The sequence below is a fragment of the Colletotrichum higginsianum genome, chromosome 5 (genome assembly GCF_001672515.1).
Source record: "Colletotrichum higginsianum IMI 349063 chromosome 5, whole genome shotgun sequence".
Lineage (NCBI taxonomy): Eukaryota > Fungi > Ascomycota > Sordariomycetes > Glomerellales > Glomerellaceae > Colletotrichum > Colletotrichum higginsianum.
The window spans coordinates 5,014,769-5,033,058 of NC_030958.1; the positions used below are offsets into that span (position 1 = coordinate 5,014,769).

The window sequence follows — 18,290 nt, forward strand, 5'->3', positions numbered from 1 at the left end:
ATGAGTCGCGCCGGCAGTCGCACCGGCGACCGTCCCGCCTCGGCCGACCTCTCCGGCAGCATCTACCTCATCACGTCCGACGGCCAGACGCTCAAGCTGCCCATGCCTAGCACGTCGCCATACGACCCCCTGACCTGGAGCCTGACGAAGCGCCTCCTCGCCATGGGCGTCCTCGTGCTGTACTCCATCGTCTCCATGATGGAGACGCAGGCCGCCAGCCTGATGTATCGCTCCTTTGCTGCCGAGTTCAACGGCAACGTACGTCTACCCCGAGCATGGTCCGCGAGAAGGTCTGAACGGTAGGGTAGCTCACTTCTCTCAAAGCAAGTCGACAAGTTCCCGCTCAACATCCTCGTCTCGACGCCGAGCACGCTTTCCCTCGGCCTCGGCGCCTTTCTCTGGATCCCCCTCTCGGTGGCTATCGGAAGACGCCCCGTCTTCCTGCTCGCTTCTTGCTTCTTGACCCTCGCTACCGTACTAGCGGCGAATGCTTCGGGCTTCTACCAACTCCTCGGAGCGTTGAGTTTGCAAGGGTTCTCGGCGGGATTAAGCCTGAGTGCTGTAAGTGATTTGATCATATCACGTTTTCCCTCGGTGCAAGGGTCGGACTGACACCTCATACCGCAGTCGATACTCATCGTCATTGACCTCACCTTCATCGATGAGCGTCCCAACGCCCTCGGCATGTTCTGGAGCATCGGCCTCGGCGGCGCCCTCTTGTCCCTGCCGAGCGTCACGCCTCTCTCGAGCCCCGGATGGAGAGGCTTCTACGCGGCGTGGGTCGGCCCCTGCCTCGCCGTCTTCGTGTGCGCCTTCTTCTTCCTCCCCGAGACGTATTTCGTCCGGCCGGCCGTTGCGTTCGATGGCCGCATTCTCGTGCAGGGCGGCTCGGAAAAGGTTCAGATGTACGACGACTGGGAACAGATACCCGGCAACAAGGTCTACGACGACTCCGCCTCTGGCTCTACCTCTTCCTCTACCTCTACCTCCGCAGCCACCGCCACCGCCACCGCCACCGTCACCGCCACTGGTCAGGCCGTGCCCGTAATCCCCGAGACGCTGTGGCAGGGCATGGTCCGACGGTGGGGTGTCCGAAAGAGCGGCGCGGGCTTTCGGGAGATGTGGACGTGCTACGCCCAGACGATGCTCTGCGCCTGCAACCCGCTCGTCTTCTGGGTCGCCATCCTCAACGCCCTCAACTTCGGCGCCATGCTCTTCATCGGCGAGACGTACGCCGTCGTCATGTCCCAACCGCCCTACAACCTCCCCGAGCGCGTCATCTCCATGGTCAACCCCGTCTCGGCCATCGGCTCCCTGCTCGCCTGGCCCGTCTCGACCATCCTGACGTCCCGCGTAGCCCGCCGCCTGACGCTCCGCAACGGCGGCATCCGGGACGCCGAGCACTACCTCATCGCCTTTCTGCCGCCGGTCCTCACCGGCGCCGGCAGCGTCTTCTTGTACGGGCTGACGGTGCATTACAAGTGGAGTTTTATCTGGATCTTTGTGTCCTATCTCATCAACGCCTTCAGCGCCGCCTCGTACGGCATCGCCTCGACGCTCTGGGTCACCGAGGCGTTCCCTCGCTGGGCGGCGCCCGCCATGATCATCGTCGGGGGCGCCGGCTACATGCTGAGCTTCGCCACGAGCTACGCAGTCACGCCGTGGCTCGATTCGCAGGGCTACCTGGGCGCCAACTTCGAGCTGGGCGCCATCCTGCTGATCGTCGGAGGCGTTGCTGTGCCGCTCGCGTTCTGGGGGAAGAGTCTGCGGCAGTATATCGACGGCAAATGGGGTGTGTCTGAGGCTGGAGCGTTGCGGCCGCAGCAGACTGGTGAACAGCATTTCCACTGACACGCCGCTTGCGTTGATACCAAAAATTGCGAAGGCTGCATCACGGCAGCGCTGTGCGCCTCCATCTGCCATTTTTCTTTCTGGTTTCCGGTAGCTCGTTTATGAGCAAGAGCCGACCTTCAATGATGATCATGACCTTGCAAAGACTTCACAGACTCTACGTTCCATGTCATAGGTGAATACATGCATGCGTGCCACAACACATCGAACGACTTCAGACTATCCCCAGGTCCTTGTCCGGTGCCGTATGGTGATCGACCGTAGAGAGCAAGCCGATAGGCGTCCATTCGCCCCCGAGGACGTTTCTCGCCATGTTTATATAGGCATCGGTTCGCGTGCGTGAAGCAACTGCAGATGGGTGGGCGTGCTTCGTGAAGGTGTGAGATACAGACGAGTCCCGCGTGCCCCGGGCTTCTCCGCCATGACAGCCAACCCTCAGTGGTTCTTCTAGGAGGTTTTGAGGTACAGCGGACTCGCCGTTGGTCTTTCTGGTCATCGTCCCGATCCCGACACCGGCTGTGCCAAACTCAATGACTTGATGACTCTGTAAGGGGGGCAGCGTTGTGGATTCGGCTTCAAGTGCGGACGACTGACTGCTGTCAATGTCTTGGGACTCCGTCCGCTCGAGGATCCCTGCACCATCATGGGCTATTTCCCCCATCTCAATATCGTGAGCGAATGTGTCTCCGGAACAGTAGCATCCAAAAAGAGACCGGATGGAAGTGCCGTTTCTGAGCCACTCGGTAGTATTCACAGTGCAGGGCCAGACATCCTTAGGGCGAAACGCCCGAACCAAGTCACATAGTTCTGGATACGACGAATGCCGAGAGTACGGGAACGTGATGACTTTCGGCAACTGATCAGCCGGATCGCTCGCAGAGCTGGCCGTTTCCTCGTTCACGTTCCTTTTCCTCTGACCGATCGCCTGAAAGGCGTCCAGGATGGCCGCCTCGTTCTTCTCCCCAAAGGCCGCCATGTCCAGGTCCAACGACACGTTTCGGCCGGTTTGGGCACCGGTTTCCAGGAACTCAAGAAGCCTGGACTTTGCACCCGCCGAAATGCCCGTCGTCTCGTGGATCAGCTTCAGCGCCGCCTTCATTTCTTCCACCGACAGGGGGTCGAGTTCCGCATCGCGTTCCAGGTCATCCCCGCCCCCGCCGACGCCGACTTCAGCGATATCTGCGCCGCCTCCGAGATGCGCCACCACTGGTTGTATGGATACGACGCTAGCATTCCGGACAACGCTGCAGAAGTTGCCCCTTTCGCAACTGTGCAGGCGAACGTGCTCGTCTCTGGTGAGGCACCCTGGGTGAGGGGTGTTTCCACAGACATAGCCGGCCAGAGCAGGGGCCTCGGGACACAGATGAACGGACGAACCGAAGCGGTCATTGGATGTCTTGACGGTCAAGGCGGAGAACATGCGCATCTTGTAATCGTCGACGTGGATCCGGGACCTTAGAGCCTTGGACAAGGCGATCCACACTTGTTCGTACCCGTAGGTCCAGGCTTGGATGTGGAAGACGGTGTCATTGGGGTATGAAGCCACCTTCCGGAGCAGCTCTGCAATCCCCTCAGCCTTGGTCTGGAACGGTACGTCCTTTAAAAAGGAGGTGTCGAGATAGATCTTATCGAGAGTTCTGATGCCCGAGGTGTACTCGATGACAGCCGGGTTTCTCGCGATGGAGTTGACGAACCAGGGTTCGCTCCGGACGTCGCCTGTGTAAAGGATGGCGCGATGCAAGTCCTCGATGAGGAACATGACGGCGCCGGGGCAGTGGTTCGCGTCGAACAGAGTGACCTGGATGTGGCTGCCGGGCGCAAGCTCCAAGGTGGTGGGGGTTTCCAGGGGCAGCGGTTTGAGCAGGTTCTTGAGGTGCTTGTACGTCTGCACGCGCGCCTCGAGGATACCTCTGGCATAGTTGAGGCGACAAGGGTAGCGCTCGAGACGGAGCAGCATCTCCCGCGTGGCTGCAGAGCAGTAGACAAAGGGGGAGCGCAGCGTCTCGAGCCCGGCCAGGTGGTCGCTGTGGATGTGGCTCAGGAAGCACGCGAGTGGTGGACGACGGCCAGCATGGCTCCGAAAGAAGTCAACTTTCAATAGATTAGCGCTATATCAGAGACCGTGATGCACGCCGCGTTGGGTTGCAGTAGGAATGTCACGAAGTCATCAATCACATAGGTGGTGTGAGTGCTTCGTCGGGGTACCCGCTTCCAGGGTTCGGGGACTCACTTCGTATGTCAGGAAACTCTGCGACAAGTCCGTTGAATGTAGACATGGTGCCGTTTATTCATGATCGGGTGACGGGGTTGCAGGGAGGACGAAGCGCAGCGTGGTTCGATGGTGAGAACGGTGTTGTTGAAGGTGACAAGTTGAATTCACTTGGAAGAGGAAGAAGCGGAATGTCCCTCCGCCGTCCCAAAATGTGCTTTGACAGCTGGCTTCGGTTGTCCGCCAGCTGGTGCAACTGCCGGCCAACCGTCGGATCCGACCGCCGGGGCCGGTGACCCACCCAAATCGGTGGTCGGCCCCGAAAGGCGAGAAAGATGCCGGGTGCCTTTCGGGCCTCCATGGCCGACATACAGAAGAGCCAATCACGTTCATAATTCGCCCTGCCTCCTCCAGTTTGAACTGGTCGTTGGACGACGCTGCCCTTGATCGGTCTCAATCTCCCAACAGCCTTGGAGCTGGACGGGGCTGACAAGGTTGGTAGGATGCGAGAAGCCTCAACTCCGAAACTGTGGGGCTCAACTCCGAAGCGCCTCCGCCGTGTAATCCGCCGTGTAATCCGGGTGAGGAAATCAACTTCAGGCGTGTTTAGACCCGGGTTTCGTGAATACTTTTCATTAATTCGCATATAAAACTGCTCAAAGAGACAAACAAGCGGTCTATATGCAAGCAATGTTTACTCGCAGTCGACAAGATGAGCGTCAACCACACACCAGCATGCCCCCGGTCCCCAACCGAGCCCGATGAGCCGTACAGTATTTTCGACATCTGCCAGAAACGCATCATCATATTCATCGTCTCAGCAGCAGCTACTTGTGTGTTTGTCTGCTGTCCATAACTCGCCCGAGATACTCTGCTTACCTTCCAAACAGTCTCCGGCTTCGCCTCCAACATCTACTTCCCGGCACTCCCCACCATCGCCGACGACCTCAACGTATCTGTCGAGCTGGTCAACCTGACAGTCACCACGTACCTCGTCTTCCAAGCCCTGGCGCCAAGCCTCTGGGGCCCCGTCTCCGACGTCAAGGGCCGCCGCGTCGCCTACTGCTGCACCTTCGCCGTCTTCCTCGGCGCATGCATCGGCCTCGCCGAGGCGCGGAACTACGCCACGCTCATCACCTTGCGATGTCTCCAAAGCGCCGGGAGCGCCAGCACGATCGCCATCGGCTCGGGCGTCATCGGCGACATCACAACCCGCGAAGAGCGGGGTGGGTACATGGGCGTCTTCCAGGCCGGCTTGCTCGTTCCCGTGGCCGTCGGTCCGGTCATCGGGGGCGCGCTGGCCGGGACCCTTGGATGGCGGAGTATTTTTTGGTTCCTCGCCATCTACTGCGGCGTGTTTCTCGTGTTTCTCGTGTTCTTGCTTCCCGAGACGCTCAGGTCCACCGTTGCCAATGGCGCGAGGGTTCCTCCAAGCTGGTTTGCGAAACACCCCCTGTTCCTATATCAGAGAACCACCAAGGTCAAGTGGATATCCAGAGGCATATCTCTACCACCACCAAAGAAAGTCGACGTAACGGGACCGATACGCATTCTCTTCGAAAAACGCGCAGCCCCTATCATGCTCTTCCTCGCGGTATACTACGCCGTGTGGCAGATGAGCATCACCGCCATGTCAAGCCTCTTCAAGTCGCGGTACGACCTCTCCGACACCCACATTGGCTTGACCTTCATCGCAAACGGCGGGGGCTCCATGATCGGCACCCTCGTCACAGGAAGATTACTCGACATCGACTACCGCAGAGTAAAAGCAAGGCACGATGCAGCCAACGAGACGGGTGACGCTGCTGTCACCTCCCTCACAGCCCCGGAATTCCCCATCGAGAGGGCCCGCCTCCGCCTCATCCCCGTATTCTCCCTTCTACAATGCCTCTCCATCGTCGTGTTCGGCTGGACGATCCACTTCCCCCGCCACGTGCCCATTGCCGTGCCCATCGCATCGACCTTTGTCACCGGCTGGACCGCCGTCTCGACGCAGTCCCTCGTCATGACGTACCTCATCGACGTGTTCCCCGACCGCAGCGCCGCCGCGAGCGCCAGCCTCAACCTCGCACGATGCCTGCTAGCGGCGGGTGGCACGAGCTTCGTGATGCCTATGGTGAACGCTATCGGAGTCGGCTGGGCGTTCACCGTCTGTGTTGCTGCGCAGGTGGTGGCCCTGATAGGCGCGGTCGTGCAGTGGAAGTATGCTGAGAAATGGAGGCGCGAGATACGGAGTGGATGAAGATGATTGACAAGATGAAAGATTGGATAGTGCTTCTGCTAATTCTAATGACATGCAAATTAGACAAAGAGTTTCATTTTCAGTCCATCGCACTGCCAAGAAAGTATTGTGCGAAACTTGACAACATCCGAGTGCTTCACGATCCAGGTAAAGCCCAGGCTTGCTCCATGAGTTCCATACGGCGACACATCTTGACCTAGACGTATTGTTTAAGGATAGTAGACGTCAAAGTGGCTTGTCGGAGCCGCCCCCCCAAGTAGCCCGCCTCCCGGAATGTACACCTTGCCATCAAAAGCGAACCCGGGGACACTATGTCTCGGAACCGGCATCGGCTCCAGCTTCGCCCAGCTGTCCGTCGCAAGGTCATACACCTCGGTTTCGTTGAATGTACCGCTCTGGACCTCTGGGTTTCCCTCTCCGCCAAAGGTGTACAACTTGCTGCCCAAGAGCCCCCAAGCGAAGCCGCCCCGCGCCGTCGGCATCTGCGCCGCGCTCGTCTTCCACCCCTTGCCGAGGTCCGTCAGGTCGAGGATGAAGACCGTGTTCGACCGGCCCGGCGTACCATTGTCGAAGCCGCCGACGACGTACAGCTTACCGTCCACGACTACGTAGCCGGCATGGTCGCGCGGGGCCGGGAGGTGTCTGGCGTTGGCGGGGATCAGGTCCGGCAGCCACTTGCCCGTCTTGGTATCGAAGACGGAAACGTCCGAGACGGAGGCATGCGGCCCCTGGCCCCGCATTCCCAGGGCCGTGAACCCGCCAGCGAGGAAGATCCTGCCGTCGTGGACGCCCAGGGCGGCCATGCCTCTCGGCACATCCGGCACGGGCGGCAACGGCGTCCAGGCGTCCCCGGCTGGGTCGTAGACCCACGAGTCACCGACGGCGTTGAGGACCATCTGCTCTGGCCCGCCGTCGTCGAGGCCGCCAAAGGCATAGACCTTACCGTCGACGACGGCGACGTTGACGTGGTTCATGGCCCGCGGGAGCGGGGCGAGGGTGCGCCACGATTTGGAGCCGATGGAGTAGGACTGCACCATGTTGACCGTGGTGAACGGGATCGGCACCGCGCTGGCGTTGGGGATGATGCCCCCGAAGATGACGAGGTTGTCGGGCGGGAGCATGACGCCCGTGTGCTCCTGGCGAGCGACGATGGGAATGTCGGTGAGATTTTCCCACCGGGGATGCGGCTGATAAGGATGGGAGGAGGAGAGGGTCAGGAGAGAGGAGAGGACGGAAACGGAAACGAGTTTCTTGAATGCCATGGTGAGGTGATAGCTGTTCACGATGTATCGGGCTTCGATATTTGTTTGGTCGTGCTAGTACTCTCACTTCTCGCTGTATTACCATGCGGCCAGCCATCCTTATATGTTTCTTCACTTCTCCAAAACTCATGGCATTTCTAGTAAGCTCATCTCGGATCAACCGGTGATTCCACTGAAGCGCAGATTTTTCCTAATCTGCCTTGTTCCCTGACAATCAACATTGTCAACACCAGTTTGCGCGTTGGCGGTTGCAAAGGAGAGTTTTCAACTCCGCACAAACGGGAAGGCAAGCCCCACGGGACCCAAGGAAGTCGATGTAAATGTCGCCTTGTGCCATTCAAGGAAATGTATGCGGAGATGCGACGGAGATCATGAAGGGGCCAGACTCCACATACAGTCCTTCGCGGCGCGAATGCAACCTTGGCTGCGGCGGACGTACTGTGTGGTTCTCCGCATGCGGCGCCCCGGCCGACCCCGGAGCACTGCCCGTTCCCGCCGCGGCGCACCACCGATGGAAGTAGACCTTGGGGATTCCAGTCAATGGGAAAAAAAAGTATAGTTCGAGTCACGGACTTAAGGGTTGATGAGAGTCCTTCTCCGGGACCGGTACGCCGGCGAATCGGACAAAGTGACAGCTACCGTCCGTGATGGCATGATCGTGCAGCGAGGCCATCGACGAGAGTATAAAGGTTACCATGGTCCTTAAAACACAGCCCCAAATCCTGTGTCCCAGAAGTATATCGGAAGGACCTACATCTCCTCGACTAATATGTCTATAACTTTCTGTTGCCCGGCGAGTCACGGCAAGGGAAACCACCACATGAGGCGTTAGAGTGTTCTGTTGGTAGTGTCATCGTGACCTGATGAATGGCCCGGGGAAGACGAATCCTTCACAATTTCCATGCAACATAATCAAAGTTTCGATGGCGAGACTGCATGCAAGCATCCAACTCGAGTTTGCAATCTCGTGGTTTTCAATCACGACGTCTATGGATGGGTTGAGATCAGGTCATCGCCGCCCCTTGCGGGGCTTCCGGGCAGTGCCGGGCCAGCGAGGCCTCTCGATTGTATCATCCCTTGTGGAAAACACCAAGTTATTCCTCCCTGGTCGCGGCTGTAGGTTTCCCTTGTGGCAGAGAACTGAGCAATCAAGGTGTGTTTGGAGGGAACTCTAAGTAGCAGAGAGGCCAACCTTTGTAGGCAACACTCATCACGGTTACGGCTGCTCATGTACATATCAACCTGGGTTTCACGCCTCAACATGGACGACAAATCGACAATACCAGCCTCAAATCTGCTCTCCTCAATTTTCCAGACACTATAGATCCCCGGGCTACATTGGCCTGATTTCACACTGCCGTCCGCATCCCGCTTCGCGACAAAAATGAGCCCAAAGGAAACTTCGCAGAAGATCGGCCTCGACTTGACTTGTTTCTACTATGCGACCCCCGAGGATAGTCAGAATTGTCTCGCAGCGCTCACCAAGTACCTGGACCGCCAAAGACATGAAAAACTCCCCGATTGGGAGCTTGTCACCTCTGAATATCGCGCAGATGGACCAGGCCTGCCAGAGAACGCAGTGCGTATCGTGATGCTCGATGTAAGCCTCCTCGCGGCCGGTTCACTTTGGCCCAAAGCCGACTGACGATGCGCAGGTTGGATTCAAGCACAATTGGATGACACTGGAGAATTTGGGCTCTGCAAGATGCACCTTCTCGGCCGCCGTTAATGTCCTGGAGTGCATGTTGAGCCAGACGTCCATTGCGAGCGGTGGACTGCGCCGGGACGACATGTTCTCCTTCACCTGCAGTCCTTCTTGTAACATTGGCAGCGGGACGAGCTGGGGAATCGGTGGGACGTACTTTTACTGCTATCCCAGCCAGCAGCCGGGTGCAAACGGCAGCGCGCAGAAAGACATCCAGGAGCTTTTTTTCAAGTATACGAAGGTATGTCGTATCTGAATGTTGGTGCGTGCTGCAGCTGACGAAATAAGAACGAGCTGGCGGATCCCTTGTGCGGAACGAAGGCTACCTCTTTATCCAGTGCTCGCGCTCTGAAAGAGGCATGCAGGAGGGTAGAGACCGCCGAGGAGAACACAGGGCCGCTCTGGAACGCCATCTACTACACGTCGGTGCTCGACCGCGATCCCCTTCAGCTCGACATTGACTTGGCTGTCTTCACCATGAAGAAAGCTGTGCGGTGGTATGATGAGCTATTGGCATTGTTCAAGGTAGCCATCCAGCAGGGAGACGTTGTTGGCAGAGTCAGCCAAGCGGTAGATCAAAGCGAGTTTCTGTCTGCTGCGGTACTGACGGACGACAAACGGGCCAAGGCGGACAAGATGTCGATGACGTCCGATTCGGACGCGACTCTCTGCGACGAAAAGGGAACCGGCAAGATAACAGTGATCCAGGTCGAAGACGCGGGTAAGGCGTGGGACGGCGCGGTCGAGAAACAACTGCCTCAAAAGAGGAAATGGTGGAGAGTGATGCTGAATTCAATCGGCATCAAGGTCGGATTCTCGAAAAGGGAGAGAAGGCCGGCCGATACGGTGGCCACAATGCAGCAACGATCGTCCGAGGTCAAACGCGCTCATGCCAGCCTGAGGGAGAGCGTTGACGAATGTGAGAAGAGCCCTCTTCGTTGTGGACGAAACCGAAATACGTGTCTCTCATTGCTGACCATCGTTTCCCGTTGCAGTCGCGGCCCAGGTCGACCAGTTGCGGCTATTAGCGAAGGGTTTCATCCTCCTGGTCAAGCTGCAGACCGAGTGGCCACAGGTCGAGGCCATGGCAAAGAAGCCGGGTGTGAACATGGCCGAGGTCAACAAGGTCACGACAGTCAATATCATGGAGCTGTCGTGTTACAATCAGCGGACGAAGACGCTCAGCAGGCGGACAAAAAGGGTCAAGGAGGCCGACAAGGCAATGATGCGGGACGCCATCAGCATCGTGGAGCGCAACAAGAAGCTGGAAGAAGACTTGGAAGGCATCTTCCAGGACATTCGTCAACACCGGGGTCGATAGGCGGGGGTAGGGGCGTGCCGGAAGTGCTTTGCCTGAAGGTCGAGTGAGAACCGAGGATAACGAGGCACTCTAGAGGCAGGGAAAGACCCTAACTAGATAATGGCCTCGCACAGCGTACATATGTAGCGTGTGCAATATTCAAGTCGTTCTTGAGAGATAGTACGAGATGGGATGCAGCTCTGTTGTCGCATGAATTCTGGACTATTGAGTCGCTTATCGCGAAAACCGGGGTTCGTTGCGGGGGTTCAACGGCCAGCCGAAAATAGTAACAGTGGCCCAGGCTCCCGCTCCCACATGGACAGACCCTTCGTGCAGCGAGCATGTTGAAGATGCGCGCCGACGCCGTGTGGCGGACCACCCGTGTGGGACCTGGCCGAGGGCGGTGACGACGAGGCATGAGGAGGTCAACCGTTTGCCCCTTGATCGCGTCCGTCTGTCATCGTCTGAGATGTCTTTGGCCTTGTTTGCAGCATGTGAAATGGCGAAGGTTTCCTTTCCTTCTACGTAAAAACGGGCGCGGCAAGGGTGAAGGCGTTGGTCAGGGTCAGGGTCATGGTCATGGTCATGCGGCATAAGCCTGAACTGCACGGTTCAGGCGGGGGAAGCCGCTGAAGAAGGATAAAGACAATGGGGAAATTGCCGAAGCCTCGCGTCTGGGTTGAAAGATGCGGACTCGCTAGGCGCATGTCGCGATCCGTCGCACTGGCTCGAGCCTCGGGAACGGGTGACTAAAGACCAGAGACTGGGGGCTAGACGTCGCGTGCCGTTGATGGTTTCGGTCTAGAGTCGGCGCGATCTTGGCCCCGGTCCATCGTGTGCTCGGGCATGCGGTATTCACATCGTTGTCGAGTTTATAAATGGTGCGCTGTTGTCTGTGGATGTGTGTGACTGTGGACGGTAGGGCTAGCAGAATTGTCGACTGCCGAGATGTCTTGAGATGATGAGCGAAAAAGAGCAGTGTTCCTAGGAGAATAATCAAAAGGGAGAAAACCGAAAGATATGTCCCTAGGGAAAAGAAGGTAGGAGGGAGGACTGGGGCCCAAGGGGAAATGGACTAACTGCAGAGCGTGGTCCGGCGACGACTCCGATAGTTCCGGTCCGCGACGAGATAAGATGAGATGGAAGGAAGATTAATTAGGGAAGTTCGGAATGGAGGAAACGGGGGAAGAGGAGACCAAAGGGGAAATCCACAATACTAGACAACTGTCTGGAAGAGAAGTGATAAGGAAGGTGGAGGAAACAGAGAAAGAAGGGGGAGAGGAGTGGGTGGGAGAGTGGGAGGAAGGAGAGACGAGGGAAGGAAGTTGGAAATTCACACCGCAGAGGAAGAGCAAGGAGGGAAATGTCGAAAAGAAGGAGCTGGTGGGCGTTGTTGGGAAGGGACGATATCTACGCGACTGCTTGCTGAACCAAGCCAAGGATCACATCACACACCTACCTTCCTACGTGGGTAGGTACCTACCTGCACCTGCTGCACCTGGCTGATAAACCAAGACCGACCGAAAAATCAAACGTCCACAATGAATGAATGAACCAAAAACAGAAGGAACGAACTACTTACCTAACCAGCCGGCGGCGGTCTGAAGACTGAAGACTGAAAACCGAAAACTGAAAACTGGAGACTGCTGGTCGCCCATCCGCGGCCCATCCTTCCTGAGCAGACCTTCGTCGCGCTCCCCCTCTCCTGCCCATCCCCATCCCCGTTCCCCGTCCTCACGCTCCTCCACCACCTCCTTCCTGCCTCTGCTTCGCATCTCCTTCCCATCGCCGTTTCGTCCTCAAAACAGGAAACAGGGCGTCCAACCACTCAATAAGTAGGTTATGTCGCGAGATCAAATAAAATCCTTTTTGCTGCAATTTCGCCCGTAAATCCATGGAGCAATCCATCTTGGCCTGCTGCGACACCGCTCCTCCCATCAGGCCCCGTGTGACCTCCTCCCTATGCCTACCTACCTTTGACCAGCCAGCCCGCTTGTTTTTCTCTCACACACACTCACTCAATCAGCAGCCCCCCCCCCCCCCCCCTTCGCGCTGCAAGTCGAAACCACGTCACGTACCATATCCCCCATCCCTCTATCTCCCATCATCTCTCGTCCCTCTTCTTCACAACAACACCTTTCGCAACCCGCCATTATTCGTCGCAAACCTCTTTCTGCCCGTCGTCCATCTCAATAACTCGAATCTACAGCTCCAGAAAGCTTTTACACTCGTCTTCTTCATCCGGTTCCTCCATCCGTAAGTCCTCCGCCAAGTCCTATCCCATTTTTCCCGCTCGTCGCGCCATCGCCGTCGCCATCACCTTCCCCTCCTCTTGTCGTCTCTTTCTCGCGAGCGCATTCACAACCGCCGCGTCTTCTTCTCGTCGCGACATATCCGTCTCGGTCGCGTCAATCCGCTGCATCTGTTCCAGTAACTAATATTTTATCGCGACGTAGCAAAACACCGTCAAAATGGCCCGCGAAGGAACCCGCTCCCAGACCGGCAACTCCAAGCCCCGTGTCTTCCCCGTCGTCGACACGGCTCCCGTCCGCAAGCAAAACACGACGATTGCTGCCGACGCGAAGAAGCCCAAGGCCACTCCCGCTTCCAAGGCCGCGAAGCCCGTCGGTATCACCAAGAAGAAGGCCGCTGCCACCAAGAAGAGCCCTTCTGTTGCTACTAAGGTATGCCCAAAAGAAGCCCTCTGCCTCTTGCACCCACCACCCCTCATCCCCCTTTATTCGACGCACGCTTTTAGTCTCGAGATGCGCAAATTCACTGCTCTTGCTTCTTATCCTGGAGTCCGTTCGAGGATCATTGTCGTGGTCGCAGGAGGACGCGCTTTGATCCGTGTCAGGGGAAATATCAACCACGAACCTCGCGCGTCTTGTCTTCCCCCTCCTCGACGGGATCCCTGTCGAACCCAAATACCGCGTTTTTTTACCCTCTTCTCCTGTCCCCTTTCCTCATCTCTCTACTTCTTTCATGCCATTCTCGAAACCGATAATGACAGCTCCCTCAGGCAAAGTCAGTAGCCAAGAAGGCCGAGACCAAGGTCGCCGCCGCCACCAAGGCTGGCAAGAAGGTACGTCTTTGCGCCGTCTCCCAAGCAAGCTACGCACCGAGACCATCGCCAGCTAACACGTGCCCAGGAGACCAAGCCCAAGACCACCAAGGCCAAGGCGACGCCCGCCGCCGCCTAAGCCTCATTTCCTCTCTCTCTTCCTCTCCTCCAAAACATGGATATCATGCCTCTCTTCCTTCCTTCTGGGACTTGCTAGTGTCTTTTCTCAAGATACCAACTTGGTTGTTGAGCGAGCGGGACTTGGGTTTGCTGTTTGTCACGTCTTCTTTTATATCTTTGGGTCAGGTTCGCGTTTCGCAGACTTTTTTTTCCAATTCTCTCCCGCGGGTTCTCTCGGGCAGGCTGTTTGTTTACCACACCAGTCTGCCTGCCTTTTTCTTGCTGATGCCGCCACTTCGTCACTTTGGGTCTGTCTGTCTGTATGCTGGACGTTGCGGGTGATTCGGCGGGGCGAAACAATCGACATTGTCTTGTCGCTGGAGATTATAGGCTGGTCTGGGTTGGGTTGGTCTTTGATTATGCTACAGAAGGGCCGATCAGGGGGGGCCTAGTCTAATACATGGTGAACGGCGACGAGCACCACCAATTCACGATATTAAACGTTCATCCGCCTCCATCTCAAACGGTTGTAGGCGTGAGGTGAGGTTGCTTGCGATCCTTATCAGGAACGTGACAAGATAAAAGAAGTGTGTGTGCACAGCATGTGGCCAACGGACTCACCTGGCTGACGTTCTACAGCTTGTGTTACCTCGCCATGAGCCTCATCAAGTAGCAAACGGTGTCCGGTTCAATAACAGGGTTATAGGAACCCCAACATGTGGGAAGTGTATTCAAAGAAGGAGGCCCAAACCAGAACAGAACCTGAAGGAGACATAAAACAAACCCATGTCAACGAAAGTGGTATCATCAAAGTGCGCCCGACAACGGCAGCTCGACCCAGGGGTCTCCCCTCACCCCTGACCGACAACTCCGTTCGTCTCTCTCTCTCTCTCTCTTCTGAATCAACCGGTTCCTCAACACCCCCCAATAATCCAAGCACCCGAGAACTCAATGCTGATGATGCGCCCCCAAAGCCAACCCATCCGATGCGCCGTGTCGTCACAGGGCCCCCCAATTCCACCACCTCCATATTAGAGGGGAAAGTTCAACGTCTGCTGGTCCCACGGGATGTCGTAATGGTTCTCCCAGTTGCGTCCGTTGCGCGGCCCCTCCTTGATGAGCTGCATCTCCCGGACTCCGCAGAACATGCCGTTGCGCCCCGTCCGCTCCACCATCTTCCACCCTTCACGCCGCTGGTAGATCTCCTCGGTGAACCGCTGGCCCTCGACGACCTGGCGGTGCGGGTTGGGCGTCGGGAACCGCGAGAAGTGCGTGATGATAGCCTGCGGCAGGGCCAAGAGCCGCTCCCACCGGCGGACCAGCGGCTCGAGGCGCTGCGTCCGCTTGCGGTACGCCACGCGCACGTAGGGGTTCACGAACACGCCCATGTCGGGCTCGCCCGCCTTGTCCGCCACGGTCGTCACGTCGGCGAGGAACAGGCAGCACTCGCAGGCGTCAAAGTACAGCTCGGGCTCGTACCGGAAGCGCACCGGCGCCGTCACGTTGTGCGGGTGATCCGGGTCGATGACGTGGTGCGCCACGGCCTGCCAGTCCTTGGTCGGCATCTTCTTGTCCACATTCTGCACCCACTTCGCCTGCATCGCCACCATGCCGCCCCAGCAGCTCTTGACCGGCACGGCGTCCGTCTGCGACACCATTGCCCTGCGCGAGGCGGCCTTGCCCTGGCCGGTGAAGTAGGGGAAGATGGGGATGCCGTTCGAGTACCCTTCGGCGTCGCGCTGGGCGTAGAGGTCGTACTCGAGGAACGGGTTCCAGTCGTAGTCGAGGGAACATGCCGAGAGGTAGTGGGCGCGGCCATCTTCGCCGGCGTTGGTTTTGAAGAGCAGGTGAGCGGCGTCGACGGGCGCAAAGAGCGCGTCGTTGAGGAACAGGATCTTGTCGTACTTTACCGTGCCGACCTCGGGGTCGTGGCCGGACTGGTCTAGCGGGTAGAGCGCGCGGTTGCGCATCTCCGACAGGTACGCCAGGCGCTTCAGCCGTTGCGATCCGTCGGGTAGCGTGACGTGAGGGAACGCGCTGTAGTCGACTTGGCCCTCGCTGACGATCTTATGCTTGCATGGCACGTTCTTCTTGAACTCGTCCAACGCTGCCGCACCCAGATCGCCACTGTCGTTCTCGTATATGCTCAGGAACGTGTTGTCCTCCCCGATCATGTGGATCAGATCCAATACGTTTTTCGCCCACTCCCCCCCGGTGATCTTGCCTTCGGGGTCGAACAGGCTGACGGCGATGAAGACCTTTTCGTTCCGTAGGTTTGCGCAGCCGGACAAGCTGTCCGACACCAGACAGCGCTTTCTCAGATCCTTGTAGTGCTTCGGATGGCGCGTGTACGACGGGAAGAAGATGGGTGTCGCCGTGAGGACAAAGAGGACGAACAAGAAAGTGTACCGCAGCAGCAACCGGGGAAGAGATCGAGGCTGACGGCGGAACCTTCTCAGCAACGACCGCGGTCTGCCCCTGAGCCATGCGACAATAGTCCCCCGGCCCCTCCTTTGCGACACCGACGCCGAGCCTGGCAGTAGTGGCTCCTTGTGTTCATGGTCAAGATCGAAGTCTTCTATGGAGGAGGACGGCCGGGTTTCGGCGTAGGCAATGTCGTCGGATTCGGGCATCTTCGGCTTGCAGGCTGGTCAGTCGAGCAGAGTCAGCTGCGACACAGTTTTGGGTTGAGTAACTGTCTGTTTGTACAAACTGACAACGGTTAGCATACTTGACTATTACGATATTGGGTGCAGTCTGCCGAAGATGGCAAAGGTAGGCTCACGTGGATACGGGAGTGGATGAAGAATGGCCTGACCAGTATGACAGAAACACGATGTTACAGCAGATGAACGGGGACAAAGTGTCAATGTCGGCCGTCGTTTGGCAGGGCTGTTTCGAACATGCAACAACGCCCAAGGCAAGTCAAAGATCGGACGAAAAGTGGAGGTCCGTGGCCGAGGAAAGCAGGCAAGGAATCGCCAGTCGAGGAGCAGGGAAGCACTTTCAACGGCCTTCCTTGGCACACGTGAAGGAGGCGAATGGCGGGGGGACGAGCTAGAAATCAAGCCAGAGAGTGCGTAGGAGGAAGGGTAAAAAAACAAGCATTGCAAGCGCGGTACAAGTATCTCTGGAGAATCGAAAGAAGAAGAGAAGCGAGAGTGGAAAGGTGACAAGGACTGGGACGACGGCGACGACGAGCCAAGACGAGATAGGAATAGGCGTCAAGGTTTGGGCCGAGATGGCAGATTCGATGGGGGGCAAAGCAAGCAAGCTTCAGTTCGGGCCATGGTCCATCCACCATGGTCTGTCCATTGTTAAACGGACGGCTCTACGGCAAAGTCGGCCTCCGCCAGAAGAGCACCACGAACATGACCGTTTCCACATTGGGAGAAAGAGAGATGAACATGGTTCCAACGGGGCCCCTCGTGGGGTGGGGAGAGGAAGGCTTTGCGGGAGGGGAGCCTCCCAGGTACCATGGTGTGTGAGAAGGGGGGGCGCGTCAAGGTGGGAAGTGGTGGAGCTGGGGGGGTACGCGTAAGTACGTAGGCTACGATTTATGTCGATGAGGCAAGGCCATCGCAGTTGGAAAAGATTGACTGGAGATGAACGATGTATGAGAGGCGATGGAAGAAGGGACGAGAAAGCTGCGGGTTGTGGGTTGTGAGTTGCGTCGTCGTCGTCAATGGGGGGGGGCGCATGGCTCTGGGTACGCGGGATGGTGGGTAAATCGGCAGGTAGGGTGACCAGGGTTGTCAAGGTAGCGCTGGACTAATAATGGTGCTTAGAGAATGGCGCAGGACGTGGAAATGAAAATGAGCATGGCCGTGGACTGTGGACACGGACATGGGGGGCACAAAGCTTCGCCCTCCCTCAACGGCCTCGGAGCCACGACGAATGTTTCTGTGCCGGTAACGCGGCGCGATCCTGGCCTAGAGAGTGTGTGAGCCAACCATCGGTAGCACGAGGACGAGGAGTAAGGCAATGTAACGAATGAATGGGATGCTGTGGTCGTCGGTCCATTCCTCCACAAAGGATGCATGGAAGACGAGAAAGAAGAGGAACAATCTCGGCCGAGGTCGAGAATTGGGTTGGATTCAGGTCCAGATTCTGCTGTGAGATACACACGGCAGAGGGGGATAACTAAACAAGTGGTTGAAAGAGAAGCCTTTCCGGATGCGGATAGGGATCCAGTATCAGATGTCAGGGGGGGGAGTCGAGGTCAAAGAAAGAGAAGAAAGAGCAAGCATAGGGGGTTTGCTCTCGGCGCCTGCCACCACCTTGCCTATCAGTCTGGCTACATGCACACTACCTGAGGTACCTACAGTACCTACCTTGTGCAGCGGCCAGCTCCTTGTGCATTGTGTCGGTTGCCGTTCAAGGACAGAGGACAATGCTCGAATAGGTAGGTGCTTTGACAAGGACACAAGGGGAAAGGCAGGCGTGTCACGGCGCCATTGAGGCTGCCCGTCTCTTTGTTTGCAAGCCGTTGTCCGGGTGGGTGGAGCCTTGATTTACATTATGGCATTGTGTCCAT

At 57.5% G+C, this 18,290-nt stretch overlaps 7 protein-coding genes across 7 annotated transcripts; 4 read left to right on the forward strand and 3 right to left on the reverse strand.

Annotated features, from left to right (window-relative positions):
• CH63R_08382 (Major facilitator superfamily transporter) lies at positions 1–1,851 on the forward strand (the record flags this gene model as incomplete). The annotated part of the gene is given in 3 exon segments (XM_018303356.1): positions 1–299; positions 309–561; positions 628–1,851. Coding segments are annotated over 3 exon segments (1,776 nt in total).
• Positions 1,852–2,065: 214 nt separating this feature from the next.
• On the reverse strand, positions 2,066–4,127 carry CH63R_08383 (Artemis protein; the record flags this gene model as incomplete). The annotated part of the gene is made up of 2 exons (XM_018303357.1): positions 2,066–3,942; positions 4,082–4,127. The coding sequence occupies 2 exons, from the start codon at positions 4,125–4,127 to the stop codon at positions 2,066–2,068; spliced, it is 1,923 nt and encodes a 640-aa protein (XP_018158135.1).
• A 645-nt stretch (positions 4,128–4,772) lies between these two features.
• Positions 4,773–6,302, forward strand: CH63R_08384 (Major facilitator superfamily transporter; the record flags this gene model as incomplete). Its single annotated transcript, XM_018303358.1, has 2 exons — positions 4,773–4,893; positions 4,951–6,302. The coding sequence occupies 2 exons, from the start codon at positions 4,773–4,775 to the stop codon at positions 6,300–6,302; spliced, it is 1,473 nt and encodes a 490-aa protein (XP_018158136.1).
• A 209-nt stretch (positions 6,303–6,511) lies between these two features.
• CH63R_08385 (Kelch repeat-containing protein) lies at positions 6,512–7,564 on the reverse strand (the record flags this gene model as incomplete). The annotated part of the gene is made up of 1 exon (XM_018303359.1): positions 6,512–7,564. One exon carries the CDS (start codon positions 7,562–7,564, stop codon positions 6,512–6,514), a length of 1,053 nt encoding a protein of 350 aa, XP_018158137.1.
• A 1,384-nt stretch (positions 7,565–8,948) lies between these two features.
• On the forward strand, positions 8,949–10,590 carry CH63R_08386 (uncharacterized protein; the record flags this gene model as incomplete). The annotated part of the gene is made up of 4 exons (XM_018303360.1): positions 8,949–9,164; positions 9,220–9,510; positions 9,558–10,188; positions 10,265–10,590. The coding sequence occupies 4 exons, from the start codon at positions 8,949–8,951 to the stop codon at positions 10,588–10,590; spliced, it is 1,464 nt and encodes a 487-aa protein (XP_018158138.1).
• A 2,450-nt stretch (positions 10,591–13,040) lies between these two features.
• CH63R_08387 (uncharacterized protein) lies at positions 13,041–13,772 on the forward strand (the record flags this gene model as incomplete). The annotated part of the gene is made up of 3 exons (XM_018303361.1): positions 13,041–13,253; positions 13,592–13,654; positions 13,722–13,772. 3 exons carry the CDS (start codon positions 13,041–13,043, stop codon positions 13,770–13,772), a joined length of 327 nt encoding a protein of 108 aa, XP_018158139.1.
• A 1,012-nt stretch (positions 13,773–14,784) lies between these two features.
• On the reverse strand, positions 14,785–16,386 carry CH63R_08388 (Polysaccharide export protein; the record flags this gene model as incomplete). Its single annotated transcript, XM_018303362.1, has 1 exon — positions 14,785–16,386. The coding sequence occupies one exon, from the start codon at positions 16,384–16,386 to the stop codon at positions 14,785–14,787; it is 1,602 nt and encodes a 533-aa protein (XP_018158140.1).
• Positions 16,387–18,290: the final 1,904 nt, after the last annotated feature.